The sequence below is a fragment of the Xenopus tropicalis genome, chromosome 3 (genome assembly GCF_000004195.4).
Source record: "Xenopus tropicalis strain Nigerian chromosome 3, UCB_Xtro_10.0, whole genome shotgun sequence".
Classification (NCBI taxonomy): Eukaryota; Metazoa; Chordata; class Amphibia; order Anura; family Pipidae; genus Xenopus; species Xenopus tropicalis.
The window spans coordinates 89389778-89406876 of record NC_030679.2 but is presented as its reverse complement, the minus strand read 5'-3'; the positions used below and the strand labels follow the sequence as shown (position 1 = coordinate 89406876).

The window sequence follows — 17099 nt, the reverse complement described above, 5'->3', positions numbered from 1 at the left end:
CCCTTTGCAGAGCTGTCAACCAACCCCATGTCATGAGGGAAATTGTTTAGTTATCTTTTTAGTGTGAAGAAGCCAAAAAAACACAGGACTGGATTATTATCTCCCTCATGACATAAGATTGGCTGACAGCTCTGCTTTTATATCAAAGCTGGGATATCTCTTAAGGCAGCTTTAGGTAGCTGATGTGCCTTTACCGATAATTTATTTCATCATTTATTGACAAAAATATGTAACATACAAAAGATACTCAAAAATACCCCTTTTTTTGGATTACAAATTATTTAGCTTTTTGTTCAGCACCACTCCAGTTTTGAATTGTCATCTCTGCTGAGATCCAATTTACCCTAGTCAAGAAGGCAATGCTTTGAATGAGAGGCTGGAAGATAAAAAAAGAGAGGGCCCTGGATAAGAAAAAGATAAGTAATAAAAGTAGCAATAATATTGCAGCCTTACAGTACAATTGAAATGTTGCAAACACTGGGACATTCCATAATTTTGCCATTTTGTAAAGAATAGGACATTCTATAAGTTTTTTCTGTAATAGAAAGCATGTTCACCTTGACACGATTTGTATTAGTTAAATTATAGTCCCCATTTGGAACATTTATGCAGTATAGGCTGATGCCACACGTGTCGTTTTTACACTGCGTTTTTTCTCAGCCTAAAAACGCCGCACAAGCCACACAGCCCCTGACTATGGTGTTTTTCAGCCTAGTACTGGTGATGTAGCAAATCCCGTTTCCATGGTGCTAATAGTGCAAAACAGTAAAAAAACGCTGCGTATTTCAGCTAGGGCTGGCAGCTGCCTTTGTGTATACATAGGAATAGCTTGCTTTGCAAATACTGGTGTATTTCAGCCAACGCTTGAAAAATCCATGCTAAGGCATTTTCTAGCGTATTTCCGCATTGTGTGGTTTGCTTCGAGTCTTTTCAAGTTATTTCTATGGATGATGATATCAGGCGTTTTTCAGCCGCTGAGAGAATTAGAAAATACACAGCATAAAAATGCCACGTGTGGCATCAGCCATACATCCATTAGCAAAAACGCAAAGTCTCACTCAGATATTCAGTGCTAAACTTGATGACTGCTACATGATGACTTGCACGTGCAACAGCGGCAATTCCTGAGACGCTGCAACCCATCAGAAGGAAGAAAGAGCATGGGGTGGGCTCTGGCGCAACCATATGACTTGATTTGTTGGAATTGGCTGAAATCTGCCTGTGTATAGCCACTTTAAATAATCATAGCACGCATCACACACAGATGGATATTCCTTTTGGCTGGTCATTTGATATATGTGCTGAATGTTACATATATACCAGAGAACACGGCTTCATTGTAATCAGCTTCAAAAAGGAACTAAAACACTCTGAAAGCTTGCTATGATTGTCTTAGTTAGCCAATAAAGGTACCACCTTTATATCACCTTTGTTATTTTTAATTTCAAAAGGGTTGCCCTGTAACTATTCAAACTGAATTAGGGCTAAATGACACAGGTTACATAGGAGATAACAAATAAGCCCTGTAAAATGCCATTGAATGCTATAGAGCTTATCTATTATCTGCTATGTAACCTGTGCCTTTTCTCTTCTTTTTCCATCTTGAATGGCTGCCCCATTGGGCTGCTTAGCAGCTTATTTATATAAACTATAGTAGTGTTTCTGAAGCAAACACACCAGTTTTATCTATGCAGGGCAGCAGGAAATTATACTTTTATGACTAAAACACATTTCTTTGTGTTACTGTTCCTTTAATCTGAGCACAGGAGAAAAAATTTGTTTTTCCGAGCGGGAACCAGCAATGCCACCTCTTCATTGGTGACTAGACTGGAGCAGGCGTGTTTAGTAACCTGAGTTGAGAAGATTCACTGCCTTTTTGCAAGTGCACTATTTGCAGCCAACCACCAAAGTAAATTCCTGAGGGAGGGGGCTGAGTGGGTAAGAGAAGGAGGAGGAGTGCTAAGTGATTAAGTGGATGTTTCAACCTTACTATTAACCTTTCAACAACCGGAGTGGTGGGTGTTAAAAAAAGAGGCTGTTCCCAGGTTACATATTTGTGGGTGGTTTACTTGTCCTTTAATATAAGGGATTAACCAATTATTGGGTTAGGAAGCTGATTCGTGGATTTCACTTGAGAAAATGAACCCACGCATGTGCAGTGACAGAAGCAGGAGGAAGATGCTTGTGAGCATGCTCAGATTGTCCACGTTGTGACTCATCCAGACAGCTGCAACATACCGGTGGAAAGGAAATAATGGGGGAGCAACGTTTGGCACGGTCCTCCTTTTTATGGGGGCTGAGTGGAATCTACCTGGTTGCGTTCGTATCTCTCTATGCACAGATTCCAGGTATGCACGCACAGTCTATCCTCCTTATCTCAATGAGCTGCATATATGTTATCAGTACATGCTCATTTCATTATTCCCTCCAAGTTCTGCAGAAGGTGCTGTTCCAGGACAGGCAATCCCCTTGTACTTTAGGTGCTGCAGAACTGCAGTGCCATGCAAGGCTTGGAAGGCTGGAATAGGAAAGGGTGCCTAGCCTTTGTGCAATGTATATGTGTTTTATTTTTAGCCTAATGTGTGTGGCCCTACACTTCCCTTTCTTTTTAATACTCTTGTGCTTGTATCTGTGTTATCTGGTCAGTGTAGCACAGGGGATCTGTGTTATATTATGCAAATAAAATGTAATATCCTTGTACAATTGTTCCCTTTATTTTTTTGTATGGCTTTTAATCTGAAATACCTGTACACATTAGCAATTCACCCCCCCCCCTTCCTTTGTGACAAATGACAGAACAGCAGTGCAGAAAGAAGTAAGGAATAGAAAGATATTACTTTAAATTGCAACTATATTTACAAATAACTAGGAATAAATATAATAGACCTAATGTATATTGGAAGATTATTGGAATTTTATTTCATTAGGCAAAATATTTTTACCTGTCTCTGGGTGTTTCCTAATATATTGCTCCTATTAATATTCTTGATTCATAGGTCTGTATGGACGTGAAGGCATCCTTCCTGCATGGAAGATGATGCGGTTTACTGGTAAAGGGTTTTGGGAGCAGTTGAAAGATTCTCCCTCATTGCTCTGGTTTGGCCCTCGCCTAGGACTGGATACAGAGATGACCATGGAACTGATCTGCTTGCTTGGGGCCCTTCTGTCTCTGGGAGCACTGCTTTTTAGTTTCTTACGGGACAGTCTGGTCTTTCTGCTGCTCTGGATATTCTACCTCTCCTTGTATCAGGTACACGCACATTCTTTATGCTATTTAAGGGTAGTTAGTTACAGAATACTATAGAATAATATAATTACAGTGTTTTTAAACAACTGGAACATTAGATCCTTGTTAATGACTCCACAGAGCTCACACTTATTTTTAGTCACTTTTGAAACAGATTAATTTTTTCCTGTGACACAGGCCCCAGAGTGCCTCTATGGTAAATATGGCTCTGCTTATTTAGAATCCAATGTTATATTTTACAATTGTGCTTTTTTATTGCAAGCCATTAAAGCGGCAGTATACCCCTTGTTCTACATGAGTTCAATGAATGGGGCTTGTGCTGAACACACTTTTTGCCTAGATTTTCAAAATTACTGTCTTTTCCTTTAAAGGTATAGTTCACCTTTAAATGAACTTTCAGCATGATGTACAGTAGACAGTAATATTTTGAAATAGTTTGCAATTAATCTTTATTTTTACTTTTTGAGGTTTTTGAATTATTTAGCTTTTTCTTCTGCAGAACTCTAGTGTGGGATTCCAGCAACTATCTGATTGTTCGGCTCCATTTTACCCTAGCAGAAAGTCAGTGATGTGAATAAAAGACCTGAAGTAACAATAGCAATAAAACTGAACCCTTAGGGCATTGGCACACGGGGAGAGTTGTCGCCTGCGGTTTAATCTTGGATACCGCAGGAGACAACTCTCCTCGAAATGCCTTCCCACCAGCAATAAAGTGATTTGCTAGTTGGAGGGCATATGAGGTGCTTTGTTTTCCGAAGTCACCCTGCGAAGGAAACTTCAGGCGACTTCAAAAAACAAAACGCTGCAGAGGTTTTGCCACGAGAACTCAAATCCCTGTGTCTGGGGCACTCTGGGCATCAGTAAGATTTAGGCCTTAAACTTCAAGGAATATTATAAATCACTTGGGGATTAAACACCTCAGTGATTACGATAGCAAACCTTAGACCCCAGACCGCTACTCCTCTTCAATGAAAAATGAAATGGTCCTGGGTATAGTCCTGCCAGCATCACACCATCTTTAAATTCCTAGTGGTTATTTGCAGCTGTAGGGACCATAAGCAGAACAACTGTGCATGCACGTGGCCCCAGACTACTGCAGTTGACCTAAGAGCTTACAGAAGATGGAGACTCAGTACTTGAAGGAATGTATCTTGGGGTGATAGGAGCATTGGCTTTGATCTAAGGTTAGTGATTATAATTACTTGGTGGACCTAGCAAAATTGCCACCAACAAAGATTTTGCAGAGCAGATGGACCAGGTACTGATCAGTGCCATGGTGCTAAATCAAAGTGACCATACCCATTCTAAGAAAGACTAAACAAAAACATTCTGCCCACATAGTAGGCACATTTACAAACGCTGATGAAATCTGCATAACAATAAAGTTATCTCAGATTATCAGATTTTTTTTCCATTGTTTCTCTAAATGGTAGGCATGCCTGAACTACTTACTGTTTGGTTGCTCGGGTTTCAGCCCTTGACCCAACTTAATATCATGTGTCTTTAAAGCTGTAAATAATAAAAGGTTAAAAAAAATTCCACAGAATATTTTCTCACATGTGAATAAGCAAATTATGGTTTCAATTTGGTTAAGATATGAAGTGAGTGTACCCCTTTTTTTGTTTTAGCCTATTCTAATGTAGTAAGATACAAAAAAAAAAAAAAACTCAACACGGGGCATACAGCTCTAAGGCTTCAGATGTAATGGATACCCAGTAATTGTATTTTTTTATTTGCAGGTTGGACAAGTCTTTCTTTACTTCCAGTGGTAAGTCCTTTAATTTTATATATAAATCATATAGCACTGAAATATCAGTTCATTTGTACTAGATAACTGCTCTGTTTAATCATCATTACGTCAGTGGTTTAATAAGTGTATCATGTAAACTCTTCAGCCTATAGTAAGCTGACAAACAGCTTTAGTGTAAGTAACAGTAGAAAAAAGTGCAGGTGTGACTGATAACTGGAGTTGTGAATATACTGTTTCTTTTTCTTTGTAGAATGTCCTTAAAGGGCTAGTTCACCTATTAAATTAGCTTTTTGTATGATGTAGACCACAATATAACCAATTTGCAATTGGTATATTTATACTATTATTTAGCTTTTTGTTTAGAAGCCCTTTGGCTTGGAATTTGAGAATCTTTGTGTTTTTTAGGGTTCAATATATGCTATAGTAACCAGTCAGTTGTTGGAATGTGAGGCTGGAAGTAAGTAGAAATAACAATACAAGCCTCACCCCTGGAAAGAAGACAAATAACTATTATTTTTTTTTTTTTTTTTTTTTTTTTTTAAAGACCTGTTAAAAAATAAATAAATAAAATTGCTAACAATATGCCATTCTGTAATATACAGGTTTGCTGTGTATACAAATGTGAATTATAACTTTATATTTTTGTTATGCGGGAACTTTTCTTGTGGTAACATTTTGACTGGGGAAATTTCCAATAATGGGAATAACACATTCAAAAATAAATATAAGAGTTAATACAACAACATGTCTGTCATTTAGTTGCACTTGAATTGTGATTTTGAATTCTTATGGTATGCATGCCCATACTATTTCTTGTGTTTCTTTCTCAATCGTTCTCTATATCTATTTTCATTAGTAGCTGAAGGGATGGGGGTTGTCAAAAGACCAGCTTAGACACAGACAGGTCTATTAAAGGAACAGTAACACCAAAAAATAAGAGCTTTAAAGTAATAAAAATATAATGCACTGTTGCCCTGCACTGGTAAAACTGGTGTGTTTGCTACAGTAACACTACTATAATTTATATAATAAGCTGCTGTGTAGCCACGGGGGCAGCCATTCAAGCTGGAAAATAGGAGAAAAGGCACAGGTTACATAGCAGATAACAGATAAGCTCTGTAGAATAGAATAGTGTTTTATCTGTTATCTGCTATGTGCCTGTGACTTTTCTTCTTTGAATGGCTGCCTCCATGGCTACATAGCAGCTTATTTATATAAATTATAGTAGACTTTCTGAAGTAAACACACAACTTTTACCAGTGCAGGGCAGCAGCACATTATATTTTAGTTACTTTTATACACTTTCATTTTTTTGTGTTACTGTTCCTTTAAATCTGTATTAGTGAAAGATTTACTTTCATTAAGTAAATCTTTTTTTTCTTACCTTACACTGTTTTCTTATAGAAATTTTGTAGATAATGGGAATTGTCTAGCAGTAGCTGGAGGGATGTGGAGTTGGCATGCCTTGTATAGCAACTGTCAAATGGTTGTGAATAGGAATCTCAAATAACTGGGCCATGAATAATGGAATCCATTGCTAAATCAAAATCGGGCCATTCCTAAAATATTTTACTTTTCAGCAAATCTGTGAAATAACTGATCTGTCTGGGAATGCAGATTTAGGGATTGACCTGAGTATTTAACACTGATGTTAATTGGGTATGCATTTGGCACAGGGACAGCCTGCTCCTAGAGACTGGTTTCCTGGCAGTACTGGTGGCACCTCTGCATGCGCTGCGCTGGAAGACATCAGTATGGAGCTCTCATGATGGTGTCACTTTCTGGCTCACCCGCTGGCTCCTTTTCAGGCTCATGTTTGCTTCAGGAATTGTGAAACTAACTAGCCGTTGTCCTACGTGGTGGGGACTCACAGGTAAGAACAAGTTTATGCATATATTTTAGTGCATCTGTAAGTCATGAGTTTCAAATACTGACTGTATTCTACTGTTCCCCTTAAATGAGGACAATGGCGTGTCCGGTATTTTGCTCTCAGCCTGAGGCACAAAGGGCATTAAACCCATAGTATCAAATGATTGCTTGTCATGCGTGTTTCATCCTCCTGCCCACTTTGGCTTTTTTAGTCTTAATGCAATTGCTTTTCCCAGTTATGTACATCTCACGTACCTTCCTGTACCTTTTTGGCTTTTTTTTCTACTAGCTCTCACATACCATTATGAAACTCAATGCATTCCAAATCCAGCTGCGTGGTTTGCTCATCAGCTTCCTGTTTGGTTCCAGAAGTTTTCAGTAGTAGCTACATATTTCATAGAAATTGGTGTTCCATTGCTGTTTTTCTTGCCTTTTCGCAGACTTCGCCTCTTCTCATTTTACTCTCAGGTAATGCACAAGTTTCTAATTTTTCTTGAAGCAGCCATAATTTAAAAAAAGGGTAGGCCCTGAATTTATACAAGAATTGTATCCAATGTGTATTGTAGTATCTAGCTTTGGCTGCATTCATATATCTTACTGTGTTCTTGGTTGTATTTTTGCATTGTCTTCATTTAAAGGAGAAGGAAAGGCAAAGTCACTTGGGGGTGCCAAAATGTTAGGCACCCCCAAGTGAATTTAATCGCTTACCTTATACCCCGGGCTGGTGCCCCTGTTAGGAGAAAACAGCACCAGCCCGGGGTACCTGGAGCGATGAGCTTCCTCCTTCCAGCTATGTTTCGCTGCGACTACACAATAGGCGCATGCGCAGTAGAGTGAAAAGCCGACTTCTCTGTTAAAGTTCGGCTTTTAACTCTACTGCGCATGCACGCGCTCGTGAAGACGGAAGGAGGAAGCGCTACAGCTACCCTGGGCTGGTGCTGTTCTCTCTGAACAGGTATGCGATTCAAGTCACTTGGGGGTGCCTAACATTTTGGCACCCCCAAGTGACTTTGCCTTTCCTTCTCCTTTAACCTCCTGCTTGATGTATTAATGCACTTTGGATCTTCCCTAGCTAATGTTTATGATTATTAATTTATTTATTTTGGTGCAGTTCATTTTGCTTATTAACCTAAAAGACCTGTTTATTTTTACCCTAGGTTGTTCTTCAGATCCTTATTATAATGACAGGAAATTACAATTTCTTTAACCTACTGACTGTGGTCCTCTGCTGTTCTCTCCTTGATGATCAGCACATTACATTCTTTCAACGACATAAAAAACCACAGCATAAAGGAGGTAATATATTTATTTAATATCTTCTTAGTGTTAAATGTATTTCTGCAGGGCCTCTTACATTTTTCCAAAGTCTCTCTTTACTGACCATCTCCTTGTATTTGTTTGATTGATAAGTAATAATGGCTTTGATTGCTCTGTACAGTGGGAGCCAATCAAAACAAGTCTTATGAAATCACAAGCTTGGCTCCCACTAGAGAGAGCAGACAGCATGGCCAACAACCATGATTTTAAATTTCAGAAGTCACTTTGGGTTAAACTATATGAATAATAACTGTTAATAATTTTGGAGGTTAAATCCTAATGCATGGTTTTAGGTCCTTTGTATAAGTAATATTCACTTTATGTATGACCTCTTCTTGTGCCTGTGCTGCACATTAATAAATTTGCAACAAAGCATTATATTCATCTTTAGATTTGCTTTTGTCTTTGTTTTGTTGTAGCTCGTTTTTCTTCTAAAGACTTTTCTCCTTTTATATGGTCTGTAATGATTTTATATCTGTGTCTTTAGGCAGAGTAACCTCGGCTTTCTCCCTTTACTCTCTTATCTCGCTTTTGGATGTACCTATATTTGGGTTGCTTGTTTTCTGGACAGTCAAATATTTTGATCTTCAGATCAACTGGGAAAAGCATTCTGTGGAATCCAGAACAGGTAGGTGAACAGTAATTTAACACTCTGTGGTAGCTTCCCATTATTTATATCTGTATGTTGGAGAATTGATTTGTTTGTTTTGCTTCAATGTCGAAAAAAAAATAAATCTCAAATGCCCATTCCAGGCAAAAATTTAATTTACCACTGATTACTATTAACTTCTGTCAGAGGAAGCCTAAGCAGTGGCTCACTGTTCAGATGCAGTGAGCAAAGTGCAATTTCAAGCGCAATCACCATGTTTTTTTCCACAATTTAGCAGCTTCTCCCAGAATGCAAGCATCATTGTGGGCCCTGCACGTGATGCAATTGCGCTCTCCAAAATGGATGCAACTGTGCATACACTTCTTGCAAGTTGCCCACAGTTGGTCTGAATATAATAGAATTGGGAAAAGAACAGTGCACAATTTGGAATAAAAGGCAGAAAGGACTTAGCGGTGCCAAGTGCAACTATACAGAAGTGTGAAGAGGGTGCCTTGACACAAGTATCTTTTAATAAAGGTGGTTTTACGTGCAACACACTGCAAGAAGAAGTGCAAGTTGCCCACTGCATCTGCAGCGATAAATGAGCTCTTGTGCATCTTAATTTGTTTCTTAACATGTAGTGCTACCACCATGATTTGAATTGAAGGATGTTAGGTGTTGTAATCTACTTGATACCCTGTTAAGAAATGGCATTAGGTAGAGATGTTTAATTATCCATAGAAACTAATTTTCTTACCACGTGCACACAAATGCCTAAGAACATATTTCCTACTGTTGGATAAAACACTGGCTAATATTGCCATGGTCATGCTCAAGCCAAAGATAACCACTAGTAACCCGACACATTCTTCTCTATTTCTTTTAGCATTTACATACCATGACTTCCAGCAGTGGCTTCGTACAATCACATTTCCCACTATTTGGATAGCTGCAGCATCACTGGGATGGGAAATTCTTAAAGGCATGTATAGGTGAGGTGTCTTAAGAAACCTACAAAAACTTATATCAAGCAATTTATTCTATGCAATTTGATGGTTAATTTAAAAACTCCTTTTTCTTTTAGAAGTGCCTCAGTGAGAGGTATCTTCTGGAAGCTATGGTCTACCTTGCAGTGGGTGATTTTCTCCTGTGCTGCAGTTGCCATGTTTACAATCAGCCTGGTAAGAATGAAAAGATTATTTTAATTCCTGCTAATTTTGGCTTACCTCATAGTTTCCAGGCATTATTAGTGCTCCTAGCGACAGCTGTTTTAATGGTTCAAAATGCTTTGATTCTTAAAAGGCCCCATTCAGTTGATATTCAGTTTCTCCATGTGCCTTTTAAGAGTTGTTTTAGGGCATAGCAAAGAGGGTATTTGCTCTGAGGCCCTAACTATTAGAAATGGCTCTAGGGTTAAATACTAAATATTGTGTAATAATAGTTATTTTGGTAAAATAGATATTTCTGGCTGAACATTCCTGATCTATGCAATGCCCACCCCCACATCAGGCAGGGTCCCCAGCCCTCCTGCATTTCCAGGACCGTCTAACTTCAGGTCTCACTGCCATGTTTGTTCTTTAAATTAGTTTTTCCCTGTTTTGTGCCATAGGTCTATTATGTCTTTTTGTCCCCTTTGTTCATTTATGTTGCTGTTAGGTACCCTACACATACATAGATTTTGAGTCGAATGGTCATCTATGGCCAGAGGTACACCGGATGTTTAATGCAGTGGATCGCTACCAGTTGGTGAATTCTTATGGTCTTTTCCGAAGAATGACTGGAGTTGGAGGGCGTCCAGAGGTGATTGTTGAAGGAAGTTATGACAGAGAAACCTGGACGGTAAATAGCACTTTTTTTTCCCCTTAAAAATAAACTATTCCTTTTTTTTTTTTTTTTTACATGTATTTGTCTGTAGGTTAAGACCCATTACCTGAGAAACTTTCTCCCTTTCAGGTTTCATTGTGTTGGCAGCTTTAAGGGGTTATCTAATAAAAGGCACTAAGTTTGGCCAGGAACAGTAACCTTTAGCAACCAATCAGTAGGCAGCATTTACTGGTTACCACTTAACATCTTATTGGTTGCTATTAGTTACTGCTCCTGGGCAAATTAGTGCCTTTTATTTTGTTATATATGGGGGGGGAGGTGGATTTTACAATGAGTTTTACGATGAGTTTTATGCTGTAACATAAATGCATGAATACTCTATAGTGAAAATGTGGATATTTGGAGCATGCAAGTACAGTTTTGCCTGTTATTTTGATGGCAGAGATAAGCATAGCTGCTTATCACTGCAATAAAAACTCTTTGCACAATCAAACCAGGCACAATGACCTTGGCACAGTCCAGCCAGGCACAATGACACTGGCACAGCCTTTTTTACATTCCTTTACATGCCTTTCATTGGATCTTAGTCTTCCTGTGCAGTATATGAATGGAGCCCAGGTGTGAAGTGGCAATTATTTGTTAACCAATATTACTGAGAAACCTCCAAACTAAGTAAATGAAGTGATTTTTTTTTTTTTTTTTTCTCTCAGGGTACATTTATATTCCACAAGAACCACAAATAGCACATCAAATTTTTTTTAAAAAGCTCCAAAAATAGAAAGACTAGAAAGGGTGCTCACTGGGGAAAATCATTTTTCACAGTATTTTTACCCACAGTGTATAAAAGGGATTGTGTTCCCACACACACATTTAAAGTGATTTTACACAGTGATTTCCTGAGCATGCCTGTAACTTGCTTGAAAACTTTAATATATATAATTTTTTTATTATCATTTCCAAGACACATTGGGAAAATTTCTTATTGTCCGCTAACATGTCCATCTTCCATCTCTCTTCTATTCTATAACCATAGGAGATTGAGTTTATGTATAAGCCTGGAAATATCAGCACAACCCCCTCAGTGATCATTCCTCACCAGCCACGTCTTGACTGGCAAATGTGGTTTGCTGCCCTTGCACACAATTCCCATAGTCCATGGTTTGCCAGCTTTGTTTACAGGCTCTTGCAAGGCAATAAGGATGGTAAGCAGATCTAAATTAATATGTTAAGCAAATACAGTTTGTGGTACCCTGAGGGAAATTTTAAGATTCTGTGCAGCAAATTATCTGTAGTGTGCAGAATTATAAACTGTACAGGGTTAAGATGGCAGACATCAAGAGAAGATAGATTTAAATTATTGCATCCTTTATGGGTTTTTATTTTTTGGTGATATAAAGTCGTATTACTACATATTTATATTGAATAACTGATCATTTGGGTGTTATCTTTTGTTAACTTGCTTTGGCTAGGGAAGCCAACCAGTTAAACACAAATAGCAGTGGCAAACCGGGTGGTTCACAACATTTGCCATCCATGCAATTTCCAGCTTGACAGCTGGCAAAATGCTGGGAAATTTCCCCTCCTGTAACTTGCGAGGGGACATGATTACTCTGTACAAGTACATTAGAGGGGATTATAGGCACATGGGGGGTGTTCTTTTTTCCCATAAAAACCATCAACGCACCAGAGGCCACCCCTTTACATTAGAGGAACGGAGCTTCCATTTGAAGCAGCGTAGGGGTTTTCACGGTGAGGGCAGTGAGGTTGTGGAATGCCCTTCCTAGAGATGTGGTAATGGCAGATTCTGTTAATGCCTTTAAGAGGGGCCTGCATGAGTTCTTGAACAATCAGAAGCTATTGTGATACTAATATCTACAGTTAGTATTAGTGGTTGTATATGTAGTTTATGTATGTGAGTGTATAGATTGGTAGGTGTGGGTTGTGTGTGCTGGGTTTACTTGAATGGGTTGAACTTGATGGACTCTGGTCTTTTTTCAACCCTATATAACTATGTAACTATGTAACTTGAACAGCAATCGCCTGGACCTTGCTGGTGCACTTGTGAGTCAGGCAATTATTGCTTAATGTGGTAGTGCAAACTATTAAATTACATCCCAACGTGTTGTTTCTATTAAAACAAATGTAATTTTATGCAGGACTGGGTTTTTTCCGGTGCCTGCCGGCCCAGACCCGATCCCTGTGGCACTCCCCCACCTGAAGATCTCCCTCCCCCATCGCTCCTAAAGTAAGACTAAAGCAGGCGCGCTCGGATAAGGGAGTTGGGCGGGCGGCAGGGGCCCCCAGTCCGAACCTGATTGTATCTGTACAAACTGTAGGTCAGTCTCCTTCAGCAAGGTGATCTGAATCTGCTAGTTTATGTTAAATTGTTTCACAAGCCAGAGCCACCAATTTGGCAAGAATATGGATGGCCACATTTTTTTCACTGAGAATTTTGTATCTTCTACTAAGAATATTAAATAGACTAAGACTATATGATTATTGCAGCTTTCTCATTACAGCCAGTGAATTCACTTAGCTTGCTGGCTAAGGGAATTCAAGGCAGATATTCCCTGCAAGTGATACGTCCTTACAGGGATAAGTCACACACACAACACTCAACGAAAGCCAGAATAACCCTTTTAAGACCTCCTTCCCTCTTTTCTTTCTCTCCCCCAACCACCCACATTGTTTATACATTTTGGATTGTATCTACAGTTTTTTGTTTTTTTTTTGTTTTTTTGCAGTGATACACCTGGTGCAAAATGATGAGTCTCTCTATCCCTTCCATGCATACCCCCCAACATACATTAGAGCCCAGCTTTATAAATACTGGTTCACAGAGGTTGATCAGTCAGGGTAAGTTTGGGATCCAGCTGGAAAATTTTAATCATTTTGTATTGTGTGAGTGTGTGTATCTAGATCATGGCTGTCCAACCAGAGGCCCAAAGGCCACATCTGTATTCATCTTTTAATGGTTCCAGACAATCCTAGGGCTTAATGGAGTGTTTGTTTTTTGTCATTTCTGAGGGATATGTTATATTTCCTTGCTTCATTTAAATTTGTTTCCTCATCTTATGTGTAACAGTATTTCATTCCTTTCTGTATCAAAGCTTTAATTTGTACCCAAATATGCTTTTGTGCAGTATTCTACAACCCTTTTTATATTTGTGCTTGTGTATATAAAGTAATGTTGACTCTTTTCTGTTCTTTCTTGCATCTGGTTTCAGGCAAATGCCTAAGAGCTGGTGGCGCCGGCGTCATGTTGAGGAATTTTTTCCTGCTGTGTTTCTAGGTGACCCTTTTCTGGACAATCTATTAACTCAGCATGGGCTCAAGGTTGGTGCCCACTTTATTCTATGTATTATGTTATGTATTTACCTGTTCTTGAAAATGCAAATGCACAGTACATGGATACATAATAAATGAACGTACCACCCGCTAGAGACACACAGATTTCAGCATAAGAAACAGTACAGTGTGTTCTATGTGCAAGCAACAGATTAGTCTGGTACATTATGTATTAAGAGTGGGCGACTCTCTGCTGTTAATAATGCTAAGTTGTACTTTTTGAACAGTAATTACATACTATATGTATTCAGGACACAATCATATACTGTGTTGCTAGTTCACATGATGTATTTGAGTCACTTTGCTATGACAAATAAACAATAATGAAGGCTGCTGAAAGTTAGAAATGGCCACCTGTAGAGGCCAAGGAACCTTACCTATGGAAGAAGGTAATGCTCATTGGTACTCTCAGTACCTAGCTCTAAATTTTAAAGGAGTAGTATTCCCCCTTTTGATAAACACAATTTTTGCCTATTATTTTAATCACGTATAATCATGTCTTAAGCTAAACAGGGCAAATTAAAGCTACTCCATATTTAGTCCTTGCAGGTAGAGCCAGAGCACAGATAATCCCTTCCATAATGGTCTCCTCCTATTTTTCTACTTTGCAAGAACCAAACATGCAGCAGTTTGTTTTCCTGTTTGTCCCATTTAGGTAAAAAAAAAGGCAAACAGTATGTGGAAAAGTAGTATATTGCCCCTTTAACTTGTGTGCCATTTGTAAGATCTAGACACTACAATGTATCAGACTGTGCATTAGAATAAACTGCTTACAGACTTTTATCTAAATGAGCCAGCCTATGTGTATTAAGTGGTATATCGAAGACTAAATGGTATCCTGACTGTACTGCTCTAACATTATTCCTAAAAGTGCTTTGAATATAAATGAGTTGGCTGAATGTGCATTCTGTTGGTAAACATAAAAACTATCTCTCTTAAAAAAAGTGATAGAAGAATTGCTTTCAAAATTGAACACATCTCTTCATTCTACTTTTAGGACAAGCCCCCAGCTCGTCGTTCACTGGATGCTCCAATTCCATCTGCCTTGAGGCTGATCCGTGCTTTTCTGCATCCTTTACCTGCTCCTCTGCTGTTGCACAGTTTTATTTTTGGGATATTCACTATTTACTTTCTACAGGCTATGTTTGGTGGCGTCTCAAAGCCAGGCGTTGCCAAACAAAGGCACAGCAAGCCACCGAATGAGAAGAAAAAGCAGAAGTCAAACAGTGGCCAAGGAGAATCTGCAGCTGCAAAATCTTCAGGACATGGGGCAGACACAGTGCGCAGAAATAAGAAAAATGAAAAGAGTTAATGTTCTGAAAATAGAATTAAAACCCTTTCCTCTGTCCAAAAATAATGGGGATAAGAAGCAGGTTAAATTAAATTATGTTTTAAATATGTTACAATTTCCATCTGCTAGATGTTTTAATAATTCATGCTGTTAAATGTATATCCCTCCCTCACAGCACAAGTAGAATCAAATGCTGCCCTTGAATTTTGTGTCTTCACTTTGAAAGAGCAGGTCCCCTTTTGCAGTGAAGTAATAATTTAAGAATTCATCCCAGGGCCCTTGTGTACTATAGCCCTAGGGCTAAATGAAAAAAAAACATTGCACAGTGCATTAATAAGATGGATAAGAAAATATTAATAAAATTGAAATGAAAATGCTCGTCCCCTATTATAGAAGGTCTTCTACAAGGGTTTTTTTTTTATTACATTTTTTAAATCACTAATTGTCCTGTGTCTTGCTTTTCTCATAGTTTCTTTATATCAGACTATCCAAATGTGCCTTGTTAGCGGGTCGAAGGTGTATTTTTCATAACTTGACCCACAGTTGCCTTATAGCTCATTTGTGGCTATGCCAGTTTTTCACTGGCTGATAACTCGTCCATCTCTGAAAAATAAAATAACTGTTACACGTCCCTGCAATGTTTGTTTACGCATCAGCCTGTGTTTATATACCAGTTTATGCACACCTAAATGTGATGATTTTGTAATAAATATTTGTTTGCATCTCTGACTCATAAGCCTTTTTTCCCAGAGGACCAACAAGGGCATTAGCTTAGTGTTCAACACAAGTTCAAGAAACTGCTTTTGTTGGAAATGCATTTTGCTTATTGTCTTATTAGATATCTTTATTTGTTGCATTTGATATTGCAGAACGAACGTGAAAACCACTTTCATTATATTTATCATGCCATCTGATGTGTTCTTCAAATCAGTGGAAGAGAAGGTAGTTTAAAGGGTTGTTCACCTTTCAAACACTTTTTTTTTTTTTTCATTTCAGTTGGTTTCATATAGTACACCAGAAATTAAGGCATTTTTCTAGTAATTAAAGTTTCTGCAGCAGATCTGCTAAACAGAATCCCTAAGTTTCATTGACTAAATGACTAATCAGACAGGTTTGAAAATTTTGTCTGACGGTCTGAAGGCATCTGACGATATCCTTGGGGGACCTACAATGCATTTCCAGGAATTCACTTTCGTACAACTGGTGTCTGCTAACTATTTCATGTTCAGAACATCCTCTAATATTTTTAGGGTTTTATCTTACAATTTCAGTATGAATGTTACTTTTAGATTGTTGCATTTAAATGTACAATCATTATCTGAAAATTAATTGGAAGAAGACTAAAATCTGAAAATGGATGGCCACCTTAAATCTTCCCTCTAAGCTGTGCAATCGTGCTGCACACAAATAATTTTGTACTCCATTAGTATTAATTCCACTTCAGGGGACATACCCCCAATAAACCACACCCTATTTTACTGATATTTTTAAATGAAACAGCAGCAATTCCATGTATAATACCCCCAGAACTCATAGCAGGGTGACACAGTGGCAATTCCATGTATAATACCCCCAGAACTCATAGCAGGGTGACACAGAGGCAATTCCATGAATAATACCCCAGAACTCATAGCAGGGTGACGCAGTGACAGTTCCATGTATAATGCCCCAGAATTTATACCCTTTCTCAGAGGAAGCTATGCCTTTTTCCTCTTTTTTTGCTCTCCTGGGGTACCCATTTTCCTGAACAGGCAGTGCTGCTTCAGTGCTGTAGATACAGAAGGAAGAGTCACACTCTAACTGCTGATTTTCTCCTGTTGTTCATTTGGGGCAGACTCAGCAGGCTCACTAGACTACTGATAAG

The 17099-nt window shown here is 38.5% G+C and overlaps 1 protein-coding gene across 1 annotated transcript; it reads left to right on the top strand.

Moving 5' to 3' along the window:
- The first annotated feature begins 2193 nt into the window (after positions 1–2193).
- Positions 2194–15957, top strand: lmf2 (lipase maturation factor 2). Its single transcript, NM_001078702.1, is given in 14 exon segments — positions 2194–2348; positions 2997–3250; positions 4987–5015; positions 6674–6870; positions 7156–7334; positions 8024–8162; positions 8671–8811; positions 9659–9764; positions 9857–9953; positions 10429–10611; positions 11630–11798; positions 13341–13452; positions 13824–13932; positions 14942–15957. Coding segments are annotated over 14 exon segments (2124 nt in total). The 5' UTR covers positions 2194–2254; the 3' UTR covers positions 15257–15957.
- The last annotated feature ends 1142 nt before the right edge of the window (positions 15958–17099 follow it).